General features: G+C 41.6%; 1 protein-coding gene across 1 annotated transcript; it reads right to left on the bottom strand.

Annotated features, from left to right (window-relative positions):
* Positions 1-2117: 2117 nt before the first annotated feature.
* Positions 2118-27065, bottom strand: LOC122651789 (serine/threonine-protein kinase D6PKL1-like). Its single transcript, XM_043845325.1, has 2 exons — positions 25010-27065; positions 2118-3146 (listed from the first exon to the last, which is right to left on the bottom strand). Exons 1-2 carry the CDS (start codon positions 26788-26790, stop codon positions 2300-2302), a joined length of 2628 nt encoding a protein of 875 aa, XP_043701260.1. The 5' UTR covers positions 26791-27065; the 3' UTR covers positions 2118-2299.
* Between the last annotated feature and the right edge of the window lie 269 nt (positions 27066-27334).

Raw genomic sequence — 27334 nt, 5'->3', positions numbered from 1 at the left:
TTTTTAAACCTTGCCCTCACTCCGAAGTCCCAATACTCTGATATTTCATCGGCTAATACCTGATGCCCTTAAGTCCTTAAAGCCAAAAATAAATAGTAGGGTATGTTTGGTTGCAAGGGAAATTGAAGGGGAGGGAAGTGAAAATTTTCAAAATTAAAAAGAAAACTTTTGTAATTATTATTGTATAAACTACTTAAATTTCTTACCTCATTTAGTAGGACCAAGTTTTCCTCCACCCACAATGAATGAGATTCCATTACCATGGGTGTTGGATGGGCGAGAAAGGGCATCGAGAGGGTGTTTTTGGAAAAATACTAAAACCTTATAGGGATTTGTGAACGTTAGGATGGTGGGTGAATTATTCTCCATGGGTGAGGAAATTTTGTCCAATTCAGTAATGATATTATTTAGATATATTTTTTATTTTGCATTTTAAATCCAAGGGATTTAGATGCAAAGAGAAATGAAATTTACTAAACAAATATGAGATGATTTGAACCATAACCATGTGTTGTAATGATTACAAAAGTTTCTTTATTAAGACAAAAAAAAAAAAAAAAATTCACTTCCCCTCCCTTTAATTTCCCTTCCAACCAAACGGAGCCTTAAGAAGAAAAGTGGGGTGGGGGTGGGGGAATCGACAACGTTGGATCCCTACCCAATAGTTTCTAGGGCTGCAACATGGATGGGTTGGGTCAGGCCTTTTAATACACTGGCCCAACCCTGGCCCTGACTAAGGGCCAGAAAAATCCAACCCTGACCCGTCCTTAGGGTTGGGTCGGGTCGGGCCGGACTGACCTTGATTGGCCTTGATCATGGAGGAGAGGGGGGAAGGGAGATGCATGGGATGGCCAAGCTGGTAAGAAGAAGAAGAAGAAGAAGAAAATAAGAAAAAAGAAAGAAACAAGAAGAAAAGAAAGAGATGAAAAAGAAGGCATAGTCGGGTTAAATGAAGTCGGGTTCAGCCCAAGGCCTCAACCCTGACCCGGCCTGACCTGCCCTGCCTTAGGGCCAGAAATTCCCAACCCTGACCGGCCCTTAGGGCCAGGATATCTCAACCTAGGCCCTATTCGGGCTTAAGGCAGGCCAGGGCAGACTTGGGCCGTCAGGGCCAAACTTGCACCCTTAAAATTAGTTTCCTTTCAATTGTAGGTCACCGAGGCAGCCTGGTTCTTTTTTTTGGTGGGGTAGTGGGGGATCCTAAATTAGATGAAGAACAAGAGGTCTCAAACTCAAAAACCTCCTAGGGACTAGACTCCACTGCACTAACCTCAATTCAGTTGCGGTAACTACTGTCGTCGCATGGCAGCTCTTCCAATCCACCCAACATGTGGTTGGGGGGGAGGCCGGGGGGGGGGGGGGGGGAACCGTCCAATTACCCCATCACCGCCTCTACACAGACAACTCCCCCCCAACCCCCCACGCCCACCCACCTTCCCTCCCTCCCTACCTAGGCAGCCTGGCACTATGATCCATGGAGTCAACGCAGTAGTTTTGATTGTTGGGACACGCTAGCACACTCCAGCTTTCTTCGCATGCTGGGGTAAAGCAACCTGACCTATTGCGGCGTAATTGTAGGCCTGTAAACGGATCAAATTCGGCTCGGATACGGATCGGATGTAATCGGATTTGGATATTTCTTGGTTGAATTCGGATACTTCTAAATGGATTCGGATGCGAATCGAATTCGGATTTTCGACCATCCGTTTACACCTCTGCCTTGTGTAATCCAAACCTTCCTCCGCCTAGTGGATACAATTCACTCTCAATCCATAGTTTTAAATCATGATTCTCTTTTCCTCATATTCTAGAACCTGTTGAATCTTCAAAAACCCTCAAGATCATTATTTACTTAATTTTTTATAATTAAGTATTCGGATTCGGATTTTTATCGGAGTATTCGGATTTTTTTCCGGATATCTCTAAACGAATTCGGATGCTCCGAAACGGATACGAATGCGGATCGAATTCGGATTTTCGGCTATCCATTTACAGCCCTACGTAATTGTCAACTCAAACTCACTCAAAATGCTAACCAGACCATCCTTAAAAGTCTCCACAGAAAACCGGAATACTCAGAAGCAGCTAGAATAAAGTCAGGTCATGATCATCAGAGAGAAAAAGAACCACCCTTTCTTTGCTTTTCATATTATATACCCATACACAAACAACTTCCCGCCATCTTTACCATCTACATTTACAATATGAGAGCTCAACATTATCATGTTTGTGAGGAGCCACCTAACAGAGAATCTGCTATGTAATTACATCGAAACAGCTTGACTGTAGAAAAACCTTGCTAGAACAACTCGAATTCCAAATGCTCTTCCGTAGCCCTAAGCTCTAGACACTTACTCTCCTTATGCGACCCCATGGCAGGAGCCGCAATATCTGGGAACCTGGGCTGCTCTGGAGGGACTGCACATCGTATAAGTGCCCAGTTCAGGCCCTCAAAGAACGGGTGCTGCTTGATTTCAGTGGCCCCCTTCAATGAACCCAACCGGTTCTCTGGCTCCTTTACCAACAGCCCTCTGATCAGATCTTTGGCCTGAAAACTGACCATTGGGCTTTCAGGAAACTTGAGGCTCTGTGACACCACATTAGCTAATGTGTCATCGTTCGCCATACCCTTGAAGGGCGTCCTGCCAAACAGCAGTTCATACATAAAAATTCCAAATGTCCACCAATCGACGGCACTCCCATGACCCTCTGCCTTGATGATCTCAGGAGCCAAGTACTCATGGGTCCCAACAAAAGAATTGGATCGTGCATTGGTTGGTTCTGCCACAAGCTCTGGCAATGGACTGACCTGGGTAACCATGTCTGATTTTAACTTCCTGTTTTTGGCTGTGGCAGAAATAAGCCTAGGAGAAAAGCAGGATACTTGGACCCAAGATGGTTGTAGGCAGAAAGGGTCAATGCAGCTAGAATCCACACATGGTCCCCGTAACTTCTCTGGCTCTATCTTGGACGAAGACGACCTAAGAATTGTCGGGCTCACAGTGCACCTGAGGGACAGGTCAAAATCTGAGAGCATAATGTGACCGTCCTCTCGTACCAGAATGTTTTCTGGTTTGAGGTCTCGGTAGACGACCCCAAGCATATGCAGATACTCCAAGGCTAGAAGGACCTCCGCAACATAAAACCTGCAAAAGCAATGGAATGAAAATAGTCCAGAATCAGATAAACAATGGCAGAGTTAATGATGGATGATCAATCATAGCGATGGAATGAAAATAGTCCAGAATCAGAAAAACAATGGCATGAGTTAATGATGGATGATCAATCATAGCGATGGAATGAAAATAGTCCAGAATCAGAAAAACAATGGCATGAGTTAATGATGGATGATCAATCATGCAACAAATAATGTTTGAAGAAGCCAGCACCAGAAAGGGAATATATTATAGGAATGGCTATAAATGTACAGGCAGAAATAAAAATCCATTTCAATAAGATATACTTCTCAAGTCATCCCTAGAATTAGCAGAGTAAACCCACCCAACAAGAAGAAAAAAATGGTGTTAATTCCAAACTACCCAGCCACACACACACAAACGAATGAAGCTAATTTTGTAAATTAATGGATTTAGGTATTTCTTCAATTTCTGCTCCTCTTTTTGAAAATTTTGACTTCATGACTCATTTAGCGCAATTCCATAATCCAAGTGTGTCTAGTTATCAACCACCTTGTTTGCCCAAGTTTCTGTCTATACCACTCACTCAATTACCCTGAATCTCACCATGATCCCCTCTTCAACTGACATTGTCTAGTTTTAAACCATGATACCAGTTCTTGTGGAAAGCGCTGTAGCCCATCAAACCATCAAATTTCCTAAACCTACCAATGCTAGTTTTCAAACTCCAATCCTACCTTTTCCTCTAATAGCCCTGATAATTCCCAAGAGACTTCATGTTAAGGGTATCAATCGATGAGGTTTCAGTTTTTCAGTTCCTAATCGGTTCAGGTTGTAATGGACCCAAACCGAAACCAATCTGATTATTAATCTGTTCCAAAGTTCCCAAGCTTAAACCGTTTGGCCAAACCCAAATCAATTATTTAGTTAAATAGTTACAAAACCGATGAAACATCTCTCAAGTAGTGATGGGAGGACTTTAGTCAAGAGAGGTAGGGATGCAAGCAACATTCCTTGCTCCTTTCAAGAAGACCAAAAGTAAAGCGATTTACCATCTTCCCTTGTAATTTGGAAGACAACTCTCATTTTTTCGATACAATTATTTCATGGAGAAAAGATACTAGTGGTTTTAGGTAAAAACATGATTTAATTTTAAATTTCAAAATCCAATTCACTAACGGTTCTACAAGTTCAAGGTAGTTTTTGTCAAAACCACAAACAGACTATGATTTATAAAACCAAGGTAGTTCTTCCAAAAACAATTTCCAGAGTGGTTCCACAAACCGTCTCCTCATTACAAAGGCCAAGCTACATAGTGAGGCAGATCCAAGATTTAGAGCACAAAGAGAAAGAAGACAATAAGTCCAATTTGAAATCAGCCTTTATCAATTCTATAAACAAGTGTAAAAGCTTCAAACTTCCCCACGATTTAGTTGAATGAAAATTTGGCTTTTGACTCCCAACTCTGGTGATTCAGAATATAGCAGCTGTGGTGATTTACTGATGCAGTCATGATGTCACTACTCACTAGTCATAGATGCTCTCATGACAACACAAGCATTTAATGTCTACTCCACTTTCTCCTCATTTTCCAACTGACTCTATTCCATCAGTTCTTTCCCATCCTTATATAGAATTGGTAATTCATATTTTGGAACTTGTGGGTGTGCCATGTGACCCCCATTGTGAATTTTAGGTCCTCTGGTGGTGAGGGAGTCCCACACTGGGTGAATGAGTCCCCACTCCCCAGGAGACCCAGAGTTAAACGTAACTCGCTGACCATTGTTATTATGTATTTGGTTCTTTATTTTACAATAAAACTCTCCTTCATCTTCTAACTTATTTTTTCCTTTTTGATTTGAGCTGCATCAATTTTGTATCAGAGCAAGTTCTGATTCTTATGGTGAGCAAGTGCCAAAATCAATCCAAACATCAAAAAGCGAACTTGACAATGGAGAGGAAAAGATCCCATCCATCCACACCAGCACCTTATTGAACGTCAGATGAAGAGAAAAAGATCCCAGTCATTCAATGTATCTGCCCTTGCATTTCTCTTTCTCAACCGCCACCTCTCTCTCTCTCTCGTGTTCAGTTTCACAGGCACCTCTACCATCTAATGATGGACGCCTCTCCTCACACCCTTCCTGCAACTCTGCCCCCACCCCTGCTGGTGGCTCAACCCCATCTCCCCTGCCCCGACTCATGCTCCCTCCCTGCCTCAACCCTGTTCCCTCCCTGCAAAGCCCTCGCTCTCTCCCTCTTCCGCCCCAATACCTGCAACCCCGACACCTACCACCCCGGTCCCAAAGAAGAAGGTCTCTCCATACAAAAGAGGCATAAGAAATGGGCCAAAAGCTTTGAAAATTGTTCCAGTAATAATTTGCTGCAAGATTGTGGTCGAGTGAAGCTACTGCACTTCTACTACTGTAGTGGGGACAGGCAGGTGAACGAGCGATTCCACTAGTTACATTCTGTTGAATAACTGTTTGCCTGACCAATTACTGTATCTTCAATCAAGATTTTGGCTTGAGCTTTAGCAGTATAGCCAACATTATTTTAGAAAAAAAAATAGAGCAATCGTAAAGAGAGTGGGGATTTGAGGGCGAGAGAGGAGAATTTAGAGTGACATATTGAACCATTTTTTGGATGTGTTTGTGTTTCTTCACTAAATGGTATTCGTGAAGAGCTACTAATGCAGATTCATCATCATATAGAGTTAGTTTGCTTAGGAATAAGTCTAGGATTGGGTTATATACATGTTGGGCCTTTGATCCCATGGGTTTTTTATGTAATAGGCCACTTTTATGGGCCTAAAATATGGGTAATTAGGTTGCATACGGGATTCCTTAGTTTATTTTTATGTAATTAATGGTGTTGTAATACGGGGTTCAAGGGTATAATTGTCCATAGGGTTTTATCTTGTTGCCCCAGGCGCTTTAATGTCATTGTACTCCATAACTTATTATTATAAATAAAGAGTGATCTGTCTCTTTGACACATCACAATTTCCAAAGCCATCATGGTATCAGAGCTCTAAGGAAAGAAATCGACCTAGGGATTCTCGCCGCCATCTCTTCTTTCCCTCTTTCTCTTTTCTCGGTTTTTGTGACCACCTCCACCACCTAACCACCACTGTCACCTCACACCACCGCCACCGCCACCGCCACCGCCGGCGCCCCTCTCTCTCGGGTTTCTTTCTAACGCCACCGAGAGAGGGAGTTCCGCCTCCTCTCTTTTCCGCCACCCTCAGTGGTGCTTTTCTCCACCGCTGAGGGCCCTTTTTTTGCCCTCTTTGTTTGATCTGCCTTTCTCATGCATTAAAAAGGGCAGAATCTCTTCTTTCCGTGAAGTTTTTTAGATCCTTGAAGATCTAATTTTTTTCTGGATCTGTGAGTTGTTATTCCTCTTTTTGTGAAGATGTCGGATACTTCCTCAGCCACCTTTGGAATCGAAGGGCAAATTTGCACCTCTAATGGCTTCCCTACATTCTCTGTTTGATCTGTTCGATTGGACGGTAGCAACTTTCTTATGTGCTCAAGGTCTTGTTATCTCAACATCTATTCCCGCGGATATTTGGGTTAAGTTAATGGTGCAAAAGAGAAACCCCCCACTCCAGGTCCTGAACAAGATAGATGGAGTTCTTTCAGCTCCCTAGTGATGTCCTACCTTCTCTCAAGCATGACGCCTCAACTTGCTCGTGGCTGTCTCCTGTTAAATCTACAAAAATTTGGAAGGCTTATCAAGAGACTTATTCCCAAGTTGGGAATGATGCCTAGGTCTTTGAATTGCGTTAAGCGACTTCATGAGACAAAGCAGAAGGAACTCAGCCTGTCCTAATACTATTTTGAGTTACGTAGCCTGTGGCAAGAATTGGACTTTAATGATACTTTCTAGGTCTCTACCCCTGAAGATGCAATCAAGTTCAAGAAATGTGAAGATAAATTCAGCATGTATAATTTCCATGCTGGTCTCAATGTGGAGTATGATTAACTCCGTACACAGGTTCTTAGTAGAGATCCTTGTCTGACTCTGAGGCATGCCTAGTCTTTGATTCAACTTGAGGATATCCGTACTGCCATGCTGCCTCCTTCTCAGGACCGATCAGCACTTCAGTCTGCCCCTCCTAGGCAATCCAAAGGTGGTTCTTCTCGCCCCAATGATTGTTCTGGACGTGAGCCTCTTAAAAGTGAGTATTGTGGGAAAGAGAGACACGAAGGAATTTTGTTGGAAGCTTCATGGGCACCCTTCTGCCTCTTCCACCAACGGTCGTGGTCGTGGGAAACCTTCTGTAAATCATACTGAGACCACCATAGTTGATCCTCCACCTGGTGCTGCACCTTCCACTTCTCAGGATGAACTTACCAAGCTTCTCCTTCATTTGATAACCAAGCTAGACTCAACCGGCCCTACCAGTTCTGCTTCCGCTTCCTCTTCCATCTTGGTACCTTGATTCTTGCCAATCCAAGTATTTCTTTTGCTGGTAATTGTGCAACTACTATTTCCCAATCATGGATTCTCGACTTTGGTGCCTCAGACCATATGACCGGTAAGGCCAATTTTTGCTCCTTTCTATTAGTCATCTGACTGCCAACCTTAATTGTAAAGTGACTTCCCTTCTCATTGTCTCTTTCAAGAGGGGAAACGATTGTCTCTGGTAAAGCGTAAAATGGTCTCTATTTGCTTGATGCTGCTGCCCCTCCTCTCAGTCATGCTCATCCAAATGTTGTTGATCCTACTGTCCCTCCTGACTTATTACTTTGGCATAAATGTTTAGGACACCCTCCTATGGGAACTTTAGTTAAAGCTTTTCCTAATTTATTTTCTAAATGTACTCCCAAGGATGTTTTTTGTGATGCTTGCATTTTAGCCAAGCAAACACGGTCTTCTTATTCTAGTTTAAATTCTTGGAGTACTTCTCCTTTTATGTTAATTCATTCTGATGTGTGGGGCTTTGCCCAATGTTCTTCATTTTCTGGTTATAAGCGGTGTGTTTCTTATATAGATTGTCATACTCGGTGCACTTGGCTTTATTTACTACACCATAAAAGTTATGTTTTCTATTGTTTTCAGTCCTTTCATAATTTTGTGCGTACCTAGTTTAATTCCCAAATAAAAATTCTCCATAATGATAATGGCACAGAGTATACCGATGGGGGCATTTCAAGCTTATCTTGCATCTCATGGCATCCTCCATCAGACTAGTTGTGTTGATACACTGGCTCAGAATGGGGTGGCTGAACGCACGAACAAGCATTTACTAAAAGTGGCTCATGCATTGATGTTTGAAATGAATGTTCCTCCTCATTTTTGGAGTGAGGCTGTTTTGACCGCTGCATACTTGATCAACCACATGCCTACTAGTGTATTAAATTTCAGCTCGCCCGTGAAGGTTCTCCAAGGCACCAATGCCTTCATTGTTCCACCAAAGGTTTTTGGTTGTGTATGTTATGTCCGAAATCACCAATACCCTGGTAAATTGGAGCCTCGAGGATTGAAGTGCATTTTTGTTGGTTATTCCCCTACCCAGAAGGGGTATCGATGTTACCATCCTCCCACTCGTCGGATGTTCGTCACTATGGATGTTTTAATGAAGCTGTCCCATATTTTTCTCCGGCCTCCCATCAAAGGGGTGACTTGGTTGGTGCCAAGATGCCTGATATGCTTGACATGCCCATTCCTATATTACCTTCTAGTGTTGATCCTAACCCTCCTGTCCAGGGGGAGACAACACCAGCTGCTGTTATTGGTCCACCTAAACCTCCGATTGTTCACACATATCATCGTCAAAGAGACACCACTGTAGCTGCTCCAAATCCGCCGGCTCCTCCTATATTGGATCCACCATCTATATGTCTTCTTCACCTTTACTTGTTGTTTATGACCCTACTTTGGATTTACCTATTGCTCTTCGTAAAGGGGTTAAAACTTGTAGACAACATCTTATCTCACATGCTGTTTCGTATGAGTCTCTTTCCCCTTCATACCATTCCTTTGTTTCCTCTTTGTCCTCTGTTTCTTTTCCAAAAAATTGGCAGGAAGCTCTCTGTGATCCAAAGTGTAAGGCAGCCATGTTGGAAGAAATGCATGCTCTGGAGAAAAATGGCACTTGAGATCTAGTCCTTCTTCCTCCCCAAAAGAAAACAGTTAGCTGCAATTTGCTGTTAAGCAAAATTTGGATGGGACTATCGATAGGTACAAGGCCCGGCTGGTTGCCAGAGGATTCACACAAACCTATGGTCTTGATTACCAAAAAACATTTGCCCCTGTTCCCAATTACGATTGGGTTATACTAGGGATCAGCCTTAAGCCCATCTCTATTCGTGCTTATCATGGGCAATCTAACGAAGAACATTCAAGATGAGATCCCGTGGAGTATGCTTTTCGCTGATGATATCGTTTTGGTGGATGAGACAAAAGAAGGGATTAACTCTAAGTTAGAGCTTTGGAGGTCAACCTTGGAAACAAGAGGATTTAAAATTAGTAGAACAAAGACGGAGTATATATTGTGTAATTATAGTCAAACCGTGTTGGATACTGATATGGTGCAAATTGAGGATAGAGAGATACCACAAAGTGAATATTTTAGATATCTGGGGTCAATCATAAGTAAAGAAGGTGGCATAGAGGATGATGTCTCACAGAATTAAAGTGGGATGGATGAAGTGGAGAGGTGCATCGGGAGTGTTGTATGACCAGCGTATTCCTTTAAAGCTTAAAGGAAAGGAAAGTTCTATAGGACTGTTGTACGACCGGCTATGATGTATGGGGTAGAATGTTGGGTAGTTAAGAAGTGTCATATTGATAAGCTTTGTATACTAGAGATGAGGATGTTAGGATGGATGTGTGGAAAAACATGGAAGGATAAAGTACGGAATGAATGTATTAGAGCGGGCGTGGGAGTCGCCCCGATCAGTGACAAGCTCCGAGAGAGTCGTTTAAGGTGGTATGGTCATATTCAATGGAGGCCTAAGGATGCCCCTAGTAAGGAGGAGTGATATGATCCCGATTGAAGGAGCTAAAAGAGCTAGGGGCAGGCCTAAAATGACCATAGGAGAAGTGGTGAGGAAGGACATGCATAACCTAGGTCTTGTACCAAGTATGACTTCGGATAGGGCCTACTGGAGGGCTAGGATCCATGTTGCAAACCCCATTTAGCTGAGATTCTCTTGTCGCGCTGGGTTGGGCTTCTTCCCTCTTACTACCTTGCATCTAGCATATTGCATCTCTCATTTGGCATTCCCCATTTTACATTTCTCTCTCTCTTTTTTTTTCTCCCCCCTAGAACTCAGTTTTCCTTCTTGTGTTTGGATCCATGTAGCCGACCCCATTAAGTTGGGATAAGGCTGAGTTTGTTGTTGTTGTATTGTCCTGTGTAGCTAACCTTGAATGGGAGTTGCAACAGTTAGATGTAAAAAATGCTTTCTTACATGGAGAATTAGAAGGAAGAAGTTTATCTTGATATTCCTCCTGGTTTGGCCACTCAGGAGACCCATGGGAAGGTATGCAAACTGAAACGTGCCTTATACGGATTAAAGCAGTCCCCAAGGGCTTGGTTCAGCAGATTTCATGGTGCAATGGTCTCATTCGGCTACACACTCAAAGTAATGTTGACCATACTCTTTTTATCAAGAGAATTGGAACTAAGATTGCTATCCTTATTGTTTATGTAGATGATATTGTGGTTACGGGTAGCAACAAGGAGGAGATTTCTCGACTAAAGGATTCTCTTGGGAAAGAAGTTGAAATCAAGGACCTTGGCCTATTACGGTACTTTCTTGGAATTGAGGTTGCCCGCTCTACCAAGGGGGTATTTCTCTCTCAGCGGAAATATACCTTGGACTTATTATCCGAGACAGGCATGTTGGGCTGTAAACCATCTGATACTCCTCTTGAGGCCAATGTTCATCTTTCCAACAAGACCGGTGACCTTGTTGATAGAGGGCAGTACCAACGGTTAGTGGGCAAGCTAATCTACCTTTCCCATACACGACTGGATATAACTTTTGCAATTAGCTTGGTTAGTTAGTACATTCATGACCCTTATTCTTCCCAGTGGGATGTTGTGATCCAGATTTTGCGACATTTGAAGGCTGCCCCAGGCAAAGGTGTTTTATTTTCTCCATGTGAACATCTGCGAGTAGAAGCCTTTATCTCTGATTGGGCAAGTTCTCCTGACGATCGACGATCCACTTCTGGTTACCATACATTTGTTGGAGGCAACCTGGTTACTTGGTAAAGTAAAAAAAAAACAGTTGTTGCCTGATCAAGTGCTGAAGCTGAATTTCTTGCCATGTCCCATGGCATCTGTGAATTGATGTGGCTCCCAATGGTTGTTGAAGGACTTGGGTCTTCCAACATCTTTACCTATGATGCTTTACGATGACAAAAAGTCTGCGATCAGTATTGCCCATAATCTAGTGCAGCACGACAAAACCAAGCATGTGGAAATTGATCACCATTTTATTAAAGAAAAGCTAGAACAGGGTCTGATTTGTACCCCTTTTGTCTAGTTTGGAGATCAGTTGGCTGATGTCTTCACCAAGAGTCTTAGTAGTAAATATTTTGGTCCTCTTGTATGCAAGTTGGGCATGTGTGATATTCATGTGCCAACTTGAGGGGGAGAGTTGTAATATGGGGTTCAAGGGTATTATTGTCCATAAGGTTTTATCTTGTGTTGCCCTAGGGGCTTTAATATCATTGTACTCCATAACTTATTATTATAAATAAAGAGTGGTCTGTGTCTCTCTAACACAAGTCGCAATTTCCAAAGCCATCAAGTGGTCATGTGATCACTTAAGTGATCATGTGACTTGGTTAAGTGGTCATGATAGTCGACAATGGAGGGGACTATCATCGTCCTTATAAAGCCCCACTGGTTTGTGGCTTCCGGTGAATATGCCTGACTGGTTGAAGATCCTCAAGGAGGCTTACAGATTACAGAGACAGTCGTAGGAGAGGGATTGACGGTAATGTTGATGAAGACGATGAGGATGGCGACGAAGGCAGGATCCCTCCTCATGAGTTCTTAGCTAAGAACGACATTTCTTCCTTCTCTATGCAAGAAGGGGTTGGATGAACTCTTAAGGGCCAGGACTTGAGTAGGGTCAGAAACGCTATCTGGGAAGGGGGTGGGGTGGATGGGGTTGTAGGGAAGGGGGTGAGGAGAGATGATGAGTAGGGAATGGGATGACCGGGGACAGCAGTGGTGAGGGAGGTGATGGTCGAGGAGAGAGAGAGATCTGTAGGGTGCAGCATGGTTGAAGGAGAGGGAAATGCGCTAACAAACAATTGAACAGCTGGGATATTTTTCTTCTCATTTGACGATTGGTAAGATACTGGCGTGGGAGATTCCATTCTACCTCATAGGTTCAAAGAACCTTAAATATAGCTTTTGGTTTGTAGAAGATAAAGCTCATAATTTTGGAACTTGTGGATGTGCCATGGTGAGTTCCGTTGTGATTTGAGGTCCTCTAGTGGTGAGCGAGTCTCACACTTGGGCGTGTGAAAATCCCCAAGAGTCCAAAAATAATCCTCTCTAACCCTTGAGTTAAGTTATCCTCTCTGACCCTTATTATCATGTATTTGTTTTTCTTGTAATATAGGGTTCAAGGGTATAATTGTCCATAGGGTTTTATCTTGTAGAGCCATAGGATTTGCAATACAATTTTCCTTCATCTTCTATCCTATTTTTTTTCCATTTCGATTTGAGCTGCATTGTGAGTTTTAAATTGGAGACTCAACCACCAGTAGAGGACATCAAACTCAAAATGGGACACACATGGCACACCCACAAGTTCCAAAAATAAAGATTATCAACTCCACCACCTACAAGCCAAAAGATACATAGAGTCCGTGAAATAAAGTATTTGGAAAATAGAAGTTGAATTAGAGCCACTGGAAAAGAGGGAGAAAGTAGAGTAGACATTAAATTCATGTGTTGTAATGGGAGCATTAATGGCTAGTGAAATCATGATTGCATCATTCTTCCTTGCTTCGAAAGAATTCATCCTCAAGTTTGAAAAGGTCATCAGTTTCCAAGCGCTTCGTTGAACTTTGGAGCTTTACTACCGTTTATCAAAGCAACAAAACAATCTTTGGCAACCTTCCCCATCATCGAGTTTGCTTCTTGATTTTTGGATCAATTTTGGAACTTACTCACCATAAGAATAGGAACTTGCTCTCATTCCAAATTGATGCAGCTCAAAAGGAGAGGACTCAAAATAAACTACAAAATAAAGAAAAGTATAAGATAACAATGGTCCGAGAGGTTCACTTAACTTTGGGGCTCTTGGGGACTCACCACAAAGAAAATGTCAAATAAATGGAGGAGAAGAATTGTGGTCCTGATTTTAAAAAATAAAGGGGATATTTAAAGTTGCAATAACTATAAAGGCATAAAACTAATGAGTCATATGATGAAGTTATGGGAAATGGTTATTGAAACCCATCTGAGAAAGGAAGCTACTATTTCGGAGAACCAATTTGGTTTTATGCCAAGAAGATCCACCATGAAAGCTATTTTCTTACTTGGGAAACTCATGGAAAGATGTAGAGAAGGTAGGAAGGATCTCCATCTGGTCTTTATTGACCTAGAAAAAGCCTATGACAAAATCCCTAGAGAGTTAATATGGCATATAATAGAGAAGGGATGGATGTCATGGAAACATGTAGACTTAATTAACGATATGCATGATGATGTGATGACTAGCATAAGAACTGTGGGGGTCAAGGTAGTGAGTTCCTGATTATAATTGGGTTACATCAAGGATCAGCCTTAAGCCCTTCTTTGTTTGCGATTATCATGGATGATTTAACCACAAACATAGAAGATGAGATTACAAGGTGTTTGTTTTTTGCTAATGATATTGTTTTGGTGGATAAGACAAAAGCAAGGATTAACGCCAAGTTGGAGTTTTGGAGATCAATCTAAGAATCAAAAGGTTTTAAGACAAGTAGAACGAAGACGGAATATATGGTGTGCAACTTTAGTTACAATAGGACGAATAATGACGTGGTGAAAATTGATGAGAGGGAGACTCCTCAAAATGATTATTTTAGGTATTTGGGCTCAATCATAAAATAAAGGTGATATAGAGGATGATGTTGCCCAAAAAATTAAAATAGGATGGACGAAGGAAAGGTGTGTCTGAAGTGTTATATGATCGGCGTATTCCCTTAAAGCTTAAAAAAAAATTTTATAGGACTGTCATGCGACTGGCTATGATGTATGGTGCGGAATCTTGGGCAGTTAAGAAACGTCATATAGATAAGCTAAGTGTAGTGGAGATGAGGATGTTGAGATGGATGTATGGAAAAATTAGTAAGGATAAAGTTAGGAATGACCATATTAGAGCTGAGATGGGAGTAATGCCGATACATGATAAACCATGAGATAGTCATTTGAGGTGCCATGGTCATGTTCAACGAGGTCTATGAGCTCCAGTACGGAGGAGTGGTTTGATTCAGATTGAAGGAAATGAAAAGGCCAGGAGAAGGCCAAAGAAAACCCTAGGAGAAGTGGTGAGGAAAGATGTGCATAGATTAGGCCTTGTATCTTGTATGACCTCGAATAGAGCTGATTGGAGAGCAAGGATCCAAACAGCCGAACCAATTTAGTTAGGATAAGGCTACGTTGTTGTTGTTGTGAGAAGGCCAAAGAAAACCCTAGGAGAAATGGTGAGGAAAGACGTGCATAGAATAGGCCTTGTATCTTGTAAGGCTTAGAATAGAGCTGATTGGAGAGCAAGGATCCATGTAGCCGACCCAATTTAGTTGGGATAAGGTTATGTTGTGTGGAGAGAAAAGGGCTTTGGAAAATAACCATTGAAATAGAAGCATTGAAAGAGAGAAAGTGGACTGGGCATTTGTTGGATTGTATGGGCCAGAATACCGTGGGGGATATTCTGGACTTTTTACTATGTTTTATCTTATGTACAGCCATGTCGGCTCTATTAAGGGAAATTTTGTCCATGTAATCTTGATCTCTTTATTATAAATAAAGGCTTGGGGTCTGTCTAAGATCATTCAAGCATTATTCCCCAAATCTGTTTTGTTAACATGGCATCAGAGGCAAAACTTTCTCTGATCTAGGTTTTCAAAACCCACCACCCTCCCATCAATTTTTTTTCTCTTTCTTCTCTAGACTTTTCTCTCCTCTTTCTCTTTGGTTCTCATCCCTCCCCAAGGGCAGCACTAATGAGGTGTTCGTATGATCTAGTTGCTGTCCTCCGCCCTACCTCTTTCTCCTTTTTTTCATGTCATAAATTCTGCTCGATAGCTGTTGGAACTACCTCTGTGGTATTGAAGTTTTCCAGAATTTTTTTGAAGATCAAGCCCCTCCCCCTATTGAAGGCTGATTTTTTATTATTGGAGCTTCCTCTGCACCTTTCCCCAGCATCTATCCAGCCTCTACCTGTTGTTTGAAGACCCCAACTCCTAATCGATCTCCTTCTTCAAGGTTTTCCAAAACCTTGACGTCTATCGATTTTGGGTTTAGGGCTGCTTGTTGCTGCTATACCTTTTTGGAGGAGTATCTACCACCAAGGCAGTCATCTACTACTATACTTTTTTGGGTTCCTGGCCGGCACATCTCCAGCTCTCCTACTATTTTTTTTAGAGCACATCCCCAACATCGATCTCACCTTTCAGGGTTTTTTTTTCAAAACCCTGACACCATCGATTTTTGGGCTAAGGTTCTGCATTGCTGCTGATATTTCTGGAGGTGTTTTACCCATCTACGAAGATCACTCGGCCTTGCTTTCAGCCCTTATATTGGAGTATTAGTTGGGTCTCTCTTCACCACAGCTTCTCTCTGCCATTATGAGTGACTCTGCTACCTCTACTGCCACTTTTGATCATGATGGATTGGGCAAATCAGAATACCACAGTTTTCCTCCTAATCCCATTAAACTGGATGGCACAAACTACCTATTGTAGTCTCGGTCTGCCTCCTATGCCATTGCTGGCCGTGGCCTCACTGGCCATATTGATGGCACCAGTACTATGCCGGTTGCACCTGGTGCTGCCCAAACTTGATGGCTTGCCAACAAAGGATTTCTCATATCATATTTGATTGGTTCTATGACTTCAGACCTAGCACATGGGTTTCTTCTCCTTGATACTGCTTCTCAGATTTGGTCGGCTTGCAAGGAAACATACGGGCAGCTTGGTAATGATGCTCAGGATTATGAACTCAAAAAGAAGGTACTTCATACTACTCAGGGGGACTAGACTTATCAGTCTCTAAATACTATGCTACTTTGCGTAGCCTTTGGCAGCAGTTGGATCACTTTTCTGATTAACACCCTGATACAGCTGCTAACATAGCTGCCTATAAGAAAACTGTGGACAAAATCAGGGTCTATGACTTCTTGGCCGAGTTGAATATTGAGTATGACCAGATTCGTGTTCAAGTGTTGGGCCATTCTCCTTTTCCCACACTTGAACAGTCCTATGCCCTGGTCTCCTCTGAAGAATACCGCCGGGCTGCTATGTTACACCCTCCTGTTACTGAAAGGTCAGCCCTCCAAACTGCTGCCCCGGCACCTGTTGGACATCTCTCTGTTGGTAGTTCTACTTGAGGCACTGTTACGTGTGAGCATTGTCACAACCTTTACCACACCAAGGACAAATGTTGGAAACTTCATGGGAAACCAGCTGACTTTGAAGCTAAACGGGCTGCCAAGAAGAAGCCAAAAAACAAAAGAAACCACTCTGAGTCTGTTCCTACAGCCCCTGCTACACACATTGGTCTATCCCGGGATGATCGATAGGCATTCCTACGTGTGCTAAGGACTTCCGTTGCTACTGTCTCTACTACATCTGTTATGACTGCCAATTCCTCTGCTCCTTTAGATTCAAACTTTGCCCGGTCAGGTATTCCATTTGATGGTCATTGTGCTTCTATAGCTTCCCATCCTTAAATCATAGATTCTGGAGCTACAGATCACATGGTCGGTTCCTCTAGCCTTTTCCATCGATATTCCCCCGCTTCTGGGAAAGACAAGGTCAAAGTAGTTGATGGTTCCCTTTCTTCCATATATGAAAAAGGAATCATCAACTGCACTTCCTTCCTTTATCTTCTATTTTGCACATTCCTATTTTTACTGCGAATCATTTTTCTATTAGTAGTATTACTCGTGATCTTAATTGTAAAGTAACTTTTTTTTCCTTCCCATTGTGTTTTTTTCAGGATCTGGCATCTAGGAAGACGATTGGAATGGGTAAAGTGCACGATGGATTGTACCTGCTTGATGATGGTCGTCTCTCTCCACCACCATTACCTTCTTCGTTACACCAGAACTCCTTGGTTTCTTTTGAAGTTTACCAATGGCACTCTAGATTTGGTCACCCTCCATTAGGAAATTTAGCACATTTATTTCCTGCTTTGGTCACTAAATGTAATAAGGATGATTTTTTTGTGAGGCTTGTGTTTTGGCCAAACAGACACGTTCTACTTATTCTTTATCAAATAAAAGGAGTTCTTCTTGTTTTCATTTGGTGTATTATGATGTTTGGGGGCCTAATCGAAAAACTTCCCTTTCTGGTCATCATTAGTTTGTTTCCTTTATTGACTGTCATTCTAGAAACACATGGGTATATCTTATGCACACAAAAAGTCAAGTTTGCTCCTATTTTCAGCATTCTCATAAAATGACACAAATTCAGTTCCAAGGTACTCTCAAAATTTTGAGAAGTGACAATGGAACCAAGTACAAGGAATCCCAATTTCAAAAATACCTTGTTGATAATGGATTATTCACCAGACTAGTTGTGTTGATACCCCAGCCCAAAATAGTGTGGCTGAAAGGGAGAACCACCACTTATTGGAAGTGGCAAGAGCATTGATGTTTGCTTGAAATGTTGCATCCCAATATTAGGGTGATGCTGTCCTAATTGTAGCTTATCTTATTAATCGGTTGCCTTCCCAAGTCCTTGATTCCCGTAGTCCTGTTGATATTTTACTTGGGAATTTTTCCTTTGTGATTCCACCCAAGGTGTTTGGCTATGTCTGTTATGCTAGAGATACTAAATCTCATGGCAAATTTGAACCCTGTGGGTTAAGATGCATTTTTTTGGGTTATTCTCTAACCCAGAAAGGTTATAAGTGTTATCATCCTCCTTCCCGTCGTACTACGATTAGTATGGATCTCATTTTTCATAAAAACCTTTCCTATTATTTTTCACCACCTCTTCAGGGGGAGAGTTCTAGTGAAGATGTGGTTCCTTCTCTTGATGTTCCCCTTCTTTTACCTCCTAGGCCTGCTGTCCAGCCTTCTATGGCTACTACCCATCCTCCTATGGCTGCTGTCCAGCCTTCTATAGCTGCTGCCCAGCCTCCTATGGCTGCTGCCCAGCCTCCTTTGACTGTTGCCCCTTCAACCGAAGGGAATCTTTTACAAGGGGAGACCAAGGAAATTAGTGGTGGTGATGTTCCTATTCAGGGGGAGCCGACTCCAGTACAGAGAACCATTACTAAATTTCAGAAGGCCATTGACAACTCCAACATTCTCACTTATAAAAACAGATGTTCCAGCAAAGGGCAGCTTCAGTCCACTGTAGCACCAATACTTATCCAATTGCTGACACAAGATCCAGATCCTCCTCCTGGTAAGCCTTCCTCTTCTGACCTACCTATTTCTCATCGCAAAGGTACTAGGACTTGTACTCTACATCCCATTTCTCGTTTTGTTTCTTACAGTTCTCTTTCTCCTTCTTTTCGTGCATTTGTATCCTCTCTTTCTTCTGCTTCCATTCCTAAAAATTGGTAGGAAGCTTCTACAGATGGAAAGTGAATGGCAGAAATGTTGGAAGAAATGAGAGCATTAAACAAAAATAATATGTGGGATCTTGTGGCTCTTCCTCCAGGGAAAAAACCAGTGGGATGTAAATGGATGTTTGTAGTCAAACAGAAGGCAGATGGAACAGTGGATCGGTATAAGGCACGTCTAGTTGCAAAGGGCTTCACTCAGACATATGGAGTTGACTGCCAAGAGACTTTCACACCAGTAGTAAAACTCAACACTGTAAAGGTATTGCTATCTTGTACTGTGAACCTTGGATGGGATCTTCAGTAGTTGGATGTGAAGAATGCCTTCCTCCATGGAGAACTAGAGGAAGAGGTATTTATGGACATTCCTCCAGGTTTTTCAGGTGATGCTACCAAGGGCAAGGTGTGTGAACTAAAGCGTGCTCTCTATAGATTGAAGCAACCACCTAGAGCTTGGTTCGGTAGATTTCACAAGGCTATGGTTTCAGTGGGATACAAGCAAAGCAATTTTGATTATACTTGTTCATCAAACGAGTTGGTGATAAGGTGACTATCTTCATAGTCTATGTTGATGATATTGTAGTGACCGGCAATGATGGTGACGAGATCCACAAATTGAAGCTCTTCCTTGGCCGTGAGTTTGAAATAAAGGATTTGAGAACTCCTAAATTTTATAGGGATAAAGGTTGCTCGATCTTCAAAGGGCATCTTTCTTTCTCAAAGAAAATATATCCTAGATCTATTGTCTGAGAATGGAATGTTAGGATGTCATCCGTCAGATACTCCCATGGAAGCTACTACAAGACTTAGGGAGAAAGCGGGTGAACCTGCAGGCCGTCATCAGAGATTAGTGGGCAAGTTGATCTCTCTCATACACGACCAGACATTGCCATTCTCATGAGCTTGGTAAGCTAGTTTATGCATGATCCTTATTCCTATCGTCGCCGTGACCTTTTCTTGGATTCTCAAAACTTCCGTCGCTCCATCCCGGCAGGGGCAGAGAACCCGTCACTGTCTCGGCTGTGCTACCGGAGGCTCTGGGGAAGTCGGAATATGAGAGCACTCATCTTGGGGTGGGCTTACTACTTAGATGCTTTCAGCAGCTAGTTTATGCATGGTCCTTATTCCTCTCACATGGAAGAAGTTCTTCGCATCTTGCGATATTTGAAGTCTGCTCCAGGAAAAGGGATCCTTTTATCTTCCAGTGGTCATCTAAAAGTTAAAGCTTATACTTATGCCGGCTTTACTGACCGAAAATCCATTTCTGGATATTGCTCCTTTGTGGATGGCAACCTTGTCACGTGGCGTAGCAAGAAGCACAATGTTGTGGCAAGGTCCAGTGCTGAAGCAGAGTTCCGTGCCATGTCACAAGGAATTTGTGACTTAGAGGATTGTTGCAGGATACTGGTGTTGTTGTCCATCTTCCCATTATGCTATACTCAAGGTACTAAAACTCGGAATTCGGTACCAACTCGGTCCCTTGAAAAACCAAGTCAATTCGAGAGTTGGTGCATTTTCTTTTCCCGACTCGAAGCCTCAACTCAATGGATTTTAGACCTAGTTTGGGTCTGAAACTTGGTGTTCAGCCTATTTTAGGCCATTTAAACACAATGGCACTATCAGATTTTGCAAAAACAAAGCCCAAATAGGAGTTATGTACCGGTCAAACTTAATTTGGTGTGCACGAATGCTATCAAAATCACTCTAAATGAAAATATTTTCTTGGACATCAAAACAAATTAATATTTTACCGCACTTTTGGTTTTTAGCAATGTTTTACCATATTAAGATATATGGAATTTTTAGATTTGAGAAAAACCCCAATATTAGAAAGTTGAAAATTGCACCTACCGCCAAAAATCTAGTTTTTGTTCTTGAACTGGGGGGTTGACTTGTTTTCCTTTTGGAATTTTATTTTTTAACTATTTTTATTGGATTCAAATAGGGGGGTATTTGCTTATTTATGAATAATATCTTAAGTAAAATATTTACTTAATGATATTAGGCATAAATACGTGTCTGTCTTAGTTCCTGGCCTAAATAAGTGTCTGTATACTAAGGTTTGCATAGATAGGTGTGTCTGTATACCAAGATTTTCCACCAAGATCTCGAGATCTGGGACTCATATAAAGGAGTTTGGGTAGAGATTCTCGAGATCTCGAGAACTCAGCGAGATCTCGAGAACTCAGCGAGATCTCGAGATCTCGGTCGAGTTGTTGCACTTTTGCAACTCGTATGCCAACTCATCTCGGTTTCTCAAAAAACCGAGAAACTCGCCGAGATCTAAGCAAGATCTCGCGAGTTCTCGAACTACAGCTATACTGTGATAATAAAGCAGCCATTAGCATCACTCATAACCTGGTCCAACATGATCGTACTAAGCATGTGGAGGTTGACCGACATTTCATTAAGGAGAAGCTCGAAGCTGGACTCATCTGGTCCCATTTGTGAAGTTTGCTGACCAGTTAGCCGATGTGTTCGCTAAGGGACTGAGTGGCAAAGTGTTTCATCCTATTTTAGTTAAGTTGGGCATGCATGACATATATGCACCAACTTGAGGGGGAGTGTTGGATTGTATGGGCTAGAATACCGTGGGGGGTATTCTAGACTTCTTACTATGTTTTATCCTATGTACAGCCATAGTTTTCAAGGCGTCCAGACGAATTTCTAGGTGGCTAGGCGGCTGCCGCCTTATTGTAGGGGCGCCTTGGATTGGTTTAATTGGTATCAAACCAGTTTGTGGCACTTATTTATGTCAAACATCATTTAAGAAAATGTTACTTAAGATATTATTCATAAATAAGCAAATACCCCCTATTTGAATCCAATAAAAATAGTTAAAAAATAAAATTCCAAAAGAATAAAAAGTCAACCCCCTAGTTCAAGAACAAAAACTAGATTTTCAGCGATAGGTAAAATTTTCAACTTTCTAATGCTGGGTTTTTTCACAAATCTAAAGATTCCATAAATCTTAATATGGTAAAACATTGCTAAAAACCTAAAGTGCGGTAAAATATTCATTTGTTTTGATATCTAAAAAAATATTTTCATTTAGAGGAATTTTGACAGCATTCATGCAGACAAAATAAAGTTTGACCGGAACACAACTCCTTCAATACAAATCAGATTTAAGCAATCTTAGATTTGTTAGAAAGCTGATTTTGTGCTCTACCTAATACAAAAAGTCTCATGTAAAAATAAAATCATTTGATCAATCAAATTTCTTAGAGAACAAGACAATTTCTCTAAATCGAGAGCATGTTAATTACTCATTGATAACATCATATTTTCTAAGAACAGTATAAACCAAATGGGAGACTAGGTATACTTGAAAATGACCAATTTCAAGAACATATAAACCAAATGTTTATTTTGATTGTTTCACACATATAACTGATATATTAAAAAAAAATATTGGAACACGATTTAGACCGCCTAGGCACCGCTTAAGCGCTTAGGGAGGACCTCAAACGCCTGGGATCGCCTAGCGCCTTGACAACTATGTGTACAGCCATGTCGGCTCTATTAAGGGCAATTTTGTCCATATAATTTTGATCTTTTTATTATAAATAAAGGCTTGGGATCTGTCTAAGATCATTCAAGCATTATTCCCCAAATCTGTTTTGTTAACAGCATTGAATGCTTGTGATGTCACGGGAGCCTGGTGGTAATTCCTGATTAATATCCTTTTTCTTCTTCTTTATCTTAATTCTTCCATCAGTTTTCAGAACAGGTCAGAACTTTGCCCCGAATATGATATTCTAACTACTACTGAATTCTATTTGCTTAATCAGTTGGTTAATCTGTTCAATAGCATTCTGCCATTAAATCTAGCTATTTTCTGTTCTAGTATATGGTCTAAGTCTGGTTTGATTTCAGTCTACAATGCCGCTATTCTGGTTCTATTTCAGGTTTCGTACCTGAGGTCAAACTCTTCTAAAAGTTCAATTTTTTATTTCAGTTTCTAGTTATGATTTCATATTCTGATTTCTGATAGTCTGCTGGTTGATTCATAATCTTATCTCAGTTTCAAATTCTGTTTCTGCTGGGTTTACAAGTTACCTTGTTCAAGTAGGATTAATAAATATTTCTTAATCAGACCACTTGATTGATTTCATCTTTTGGTATTATGTTCTCTTGAATATTAGGGTTTCAGTGGTTGGGATGGGCAGCAAGGGAGATCGAGTTCTCCTTATGGGCAGGGGGTGTTGTGGTTGAAGTTTTGATGGCTGGATGAAGTTTTGATGGCTGGATTGGTCTGTGAAGAATTTGGGTAATGAAATGATCTCCAGAAATAGGTGGGATGATGTGGTCTGAATGGGGTAATGGGAATACAGCTTGGTTTGAGTATTCCAATTGGGCAGGAGAATACTCGATCCAATTATGGGAAGGTGTTGTTAGCTGAATGGTTTGTCAAGAATTTTGGGAGATGGGATGGTTTCAATAGATGGGTGGGAAAATTAGGGTTTTGGGGTGGTTTGGAGGATTAGGAGAAGAAAGGGTACTGAAGGGATGGATCAAACTTACTGTCGTTGCAGAGAAATCTTGGCATGAGTTTGTTTGGTTGATGTTCTTGAATAAAGATTGAATCTTGAACTTGAACTTGAAGAAGAACTTCACTAGAACCACCCGGGCATTACACCGCAAGGTGTCAATTGAATCACACACCAATCCCACCAACGAACCACCCTGGCTTCCCACTGCACGGTGTCGATTGGATCAAACACCAATCCCACCAGCCTTGATCACATCCCAGACAATCTTCAGCCATGAAGAAGTTGCAGAGAAGCAGCTCAAAAGAGAGAGATTTTTCAAAATACAGAGGTGAGAATAACTCCCCCACCGAATCCTTTATTTATAATGGCCAAAGGCCTAATTCTGATGCAGCCTAGGAGTGTAAATACTCCTAGCCGGCTAACTCTAATATCACCTCCCTAGACTAAATCGTGGGAGGTGTGGACCCGAAGAAAAATAAAATTACATTAAATAAAAAAAGATGACTTAAGTCACTTAAATTGAACCACTGGTTCAACTAGCTTTGGACCAGTTAGCAAGATTCGAGGATCAATCTCTACTTCCAAACACAGTCAAGCTGGCGTTTTTTGATGATTGCTTAGGACTCCCTTCTATTCGTGAATGTAATGCTTGATGTATAATCTTTTTTCTTGATTTGGGTGGGTTACTTCCAGTTTGGTTCCCGTATGTAACCTATGTACCCCTACTTTAGGCCCATAGAAGTGGTCTATTACATAGAAAACCCATAGGACCAAAGGCCCAACATGTAGAGAAGCTAACCCTAGACTTATTCCTAATAAAACAAGCCTATTTTGGTGATGAATCTGCATCACGGACTCTCTCTCTCTGAAGCCCAAGTCCCAACGGTGAAGTGAACGAAGGAGTCTCAAAACATCTGGTTTTAATGTAAAAGCATTGTTTCTTGACCTAGGATTCTAGGAACAAACAAGTTTAATAAATTTGTGCGGTCCATTTTTGGTTACCGGTTCATCAGTTTTATCTGGTCTTATCAGTCTGAAACCGAAGGTCTACCAGTTCAAAACTGAACTGATTAAAATTTTCCTACACTAGCCCCAACCAAAACTGAACCGACTAATAATGGTTCGGTCGGTTCCAATTTTTATCAGCCGCTTCCAGTTTCTGTTTTTAGTTCACAGTTGACATCCTTACTGACTGCACAGAAGAGGTACATGATCAGACATGCCTTTTGACGGCTCCCACCAAGAATGCCTAGGGCTACACAGAAGATTCAGAAAGGGATAATTTTAAATTGTGGTTGACTTAAAAGCAGACTTTACAGACACTAAATTAGGAACCCATAAAAAGGTTTGTTCTGTTTTTGTATTTGGGACGAGGAATGTGCAGAACTGAAAAATCACATCCATGAATCACAGGTAACTTCATCCACGTGATCAGAAAAACCTAAGAGCACCATATCATTCAGAAATCACAAACCGCATGAGTATATGAGACATGGAGAATATATTCACACATGCATTATAATTTGTGCATCCATACTTAATGTGTGTCCTACTCAGTAATAATGCAAAAAACAAACATAAGTGGAGCTTTAGTTAACATTTGCTACCTTGCTGCTTCTTCAGGGAAACTCCTGCCTGGTTGCTTCTGCCGGAGGACGTGCAGATCTCCACCTGGACAATACTCCATAACCAAGCAGGAAAGTTTCTCCGTTGTAAAATGAGCATAGAGTGTAGGGAGAAAAGGATGATCCAACACTTGCAATATTTCTCTCTCAGTTTGGGCCCTTGGCATCTTATTTCTGCTTGCCAAAAACTCATTATCCATAACTTTCAAAGCAAATATGCAGTTTGTACCGGTTAGCTCAGCAAGATAAACTGTTCCAATGTCTCCACAACCAAGACGCTTATGCAGCTTGAAGTGTCTCAACCCTAAGCTTCCATGCTGTATCTGAACATGGCGGATGGCTTCCCATCTCAAGTCTTTTGACATGTGCGGTCTATTGCCACAACAACTAGACCCACTTAAATTGCTCTCTTCGCTAACACTTGTGCTACTACTGTACTCACCAATGCTACTTTTAGAGCTTTGTGAGCATTCCCCCTTTTCTCTTGATCTCGATGTTGCATTAGCTTTTGCACCAATAAATCTATTACTGTCACACTTATTCGAAGTGCAACTCAGTTTAGTCACACTGGAGTGCACATTATTTGAACTGACTTCAACACGGAGATTTGTACTAGTGGATGCTGGAGAAGCATGTTCTTTCCTCAAATTATTTCCAGGGTAGTTGTCAATCTGGTTCACTGATTTACTTGTACTTGGACTCAAGTCACTATCGATTTGATAGCATGTCTTAGAACTGCTGGTGGCAGAAGATGAATCCAGCTTCACCTTCTTCCTAATAAAGTTTTTGTTCCTGAAGACAGGCTTGGCTTGACGGAGATTAGTGCTGGCAGATTTGCTTACTTTACTGCCAGAGCTAGAGCTAGAGCTAGCCAAAGAAAGTACTGGTTGCAGCTTGCCTCTCCGGCCCAGATCTGGCATTGATGTTATGCTCCCAACTTCTGTTGAGGCAGGAACTATTTCATCTACTTCTAATACTTTACGGCCAGTACTAGGGCCAGATAATGAAGGCGCAGACTTCAGCTTTCCTATTGAAGCTGTATCCAAATTTGATGTTTCAGACCCAATGCCTGTTGATACAGGAACAATCTCATCTTGTGGCGGTGCTAGAACCCTGGTTGTGGTTGCAATTGCATATCGAGGAGAAGACTGAGCGCTTTGGTTCAATACTTTTGCCTTGTGAAGTTGCAGGGTTTCTGGCCTTTTTTTAGAGCAATTTGATGAGCTATCTTCTGGCACAAGAGAGATTTCTACCACACCCCCTTTACCTTCATCCAATGAAAGACCAGATTCACTGGCCTCAACTACCACTGTTCTGTACAACCTCTTTATGGTTCCAGCTTCTGAAACTCCAGATGCTGGTTTTGACAACCGCTTCATTGCAGCCGTCTCTAGTTTCTGAGAAATGCACAATCCCCTTAGTGCTTGCTTCAAGGTCACAGTCTCCGAAATTCCAATTCCTGATGCTTGAGATGCCCCAATTTTAATCGGCTTTTTCAAAGCATTCTTCTGTGATGGTTCTGTATCTTTATGGTGTGATAAACGCAAACCCCTCCCAGAGGTTCTGAGATCAATCCCCTGGAAAAGCTGATTAAGATCATCCTCCAGGGAAGAATTGCGCACATATTTTGGCATAGGGCGTTTTCCGGCTTTGTCATTGACTCTCAACTCAGCACTCTGTGTGTTAGTTCCTTTAGAACGTTGAACTGAATCCAATTCTTCCTTCGATTCAACAATCTCACAGGTTCCGGGTAATGGGGCCATTATTCTGGCTGCCCTATCCTACCAAATCCAGTCGTATAAAGTGATGAAAGAAATGTGGAATATGGCATCACAAGTTCATACTAACCCATTTCTGAAGAAGCTGTCCGGAAAAAAAGAAGCGCAAATATCAGAAAGTACAACACATTTTCTTTCATATTTTCTTCTATCATACTGAGTCCCGGATATGAAGAAGTGTAGACACAACTTGTTATACTCGATGGAAGATCAACCATCAAAATCCTGGAATGATCACCAAGATTCAGATTATCTGAATCCACCAAAAACCCATATTCTAAACAGTAATGGAAGAACCACGCAAATTAACAACTGTAAGGAAACAGGAACTCAATAGAGGATTAAATTAAATTACAAAGCTGGACTTCAGACTAAAGCACTTGACATTTGGAAACCCCCCCCCCACCCTCAACCCTTCCCCAATTTAATAAGCACAAGTAGTGAACCGACTCAAATACCAGATTTGTATAAAAGTAATAACGCAGGTTGTGAATCAAATTGAAAGTAAATAGTAACTAAGAAAATCCCC

The sequence above is a fragment of the Telopea speciosissima genome, chromosome 2 (assembly GCF_018873765.1).
Source record: "Telopea speciosissima isolate NSW1024214 ecotype Mountain lineage chromosome 2, Tspe_v1, whole genome shotgun sequence".
Lineage (NCBI taxonomy): Eukaryota > Viridiplantae > Streptophyta > Magnoliopsida > Proteales > Proteaceae > Telopea > Telopea speciosissima.
This window is presented reverse-complemented; position numbering and strand designations above follow the sequence as displayed.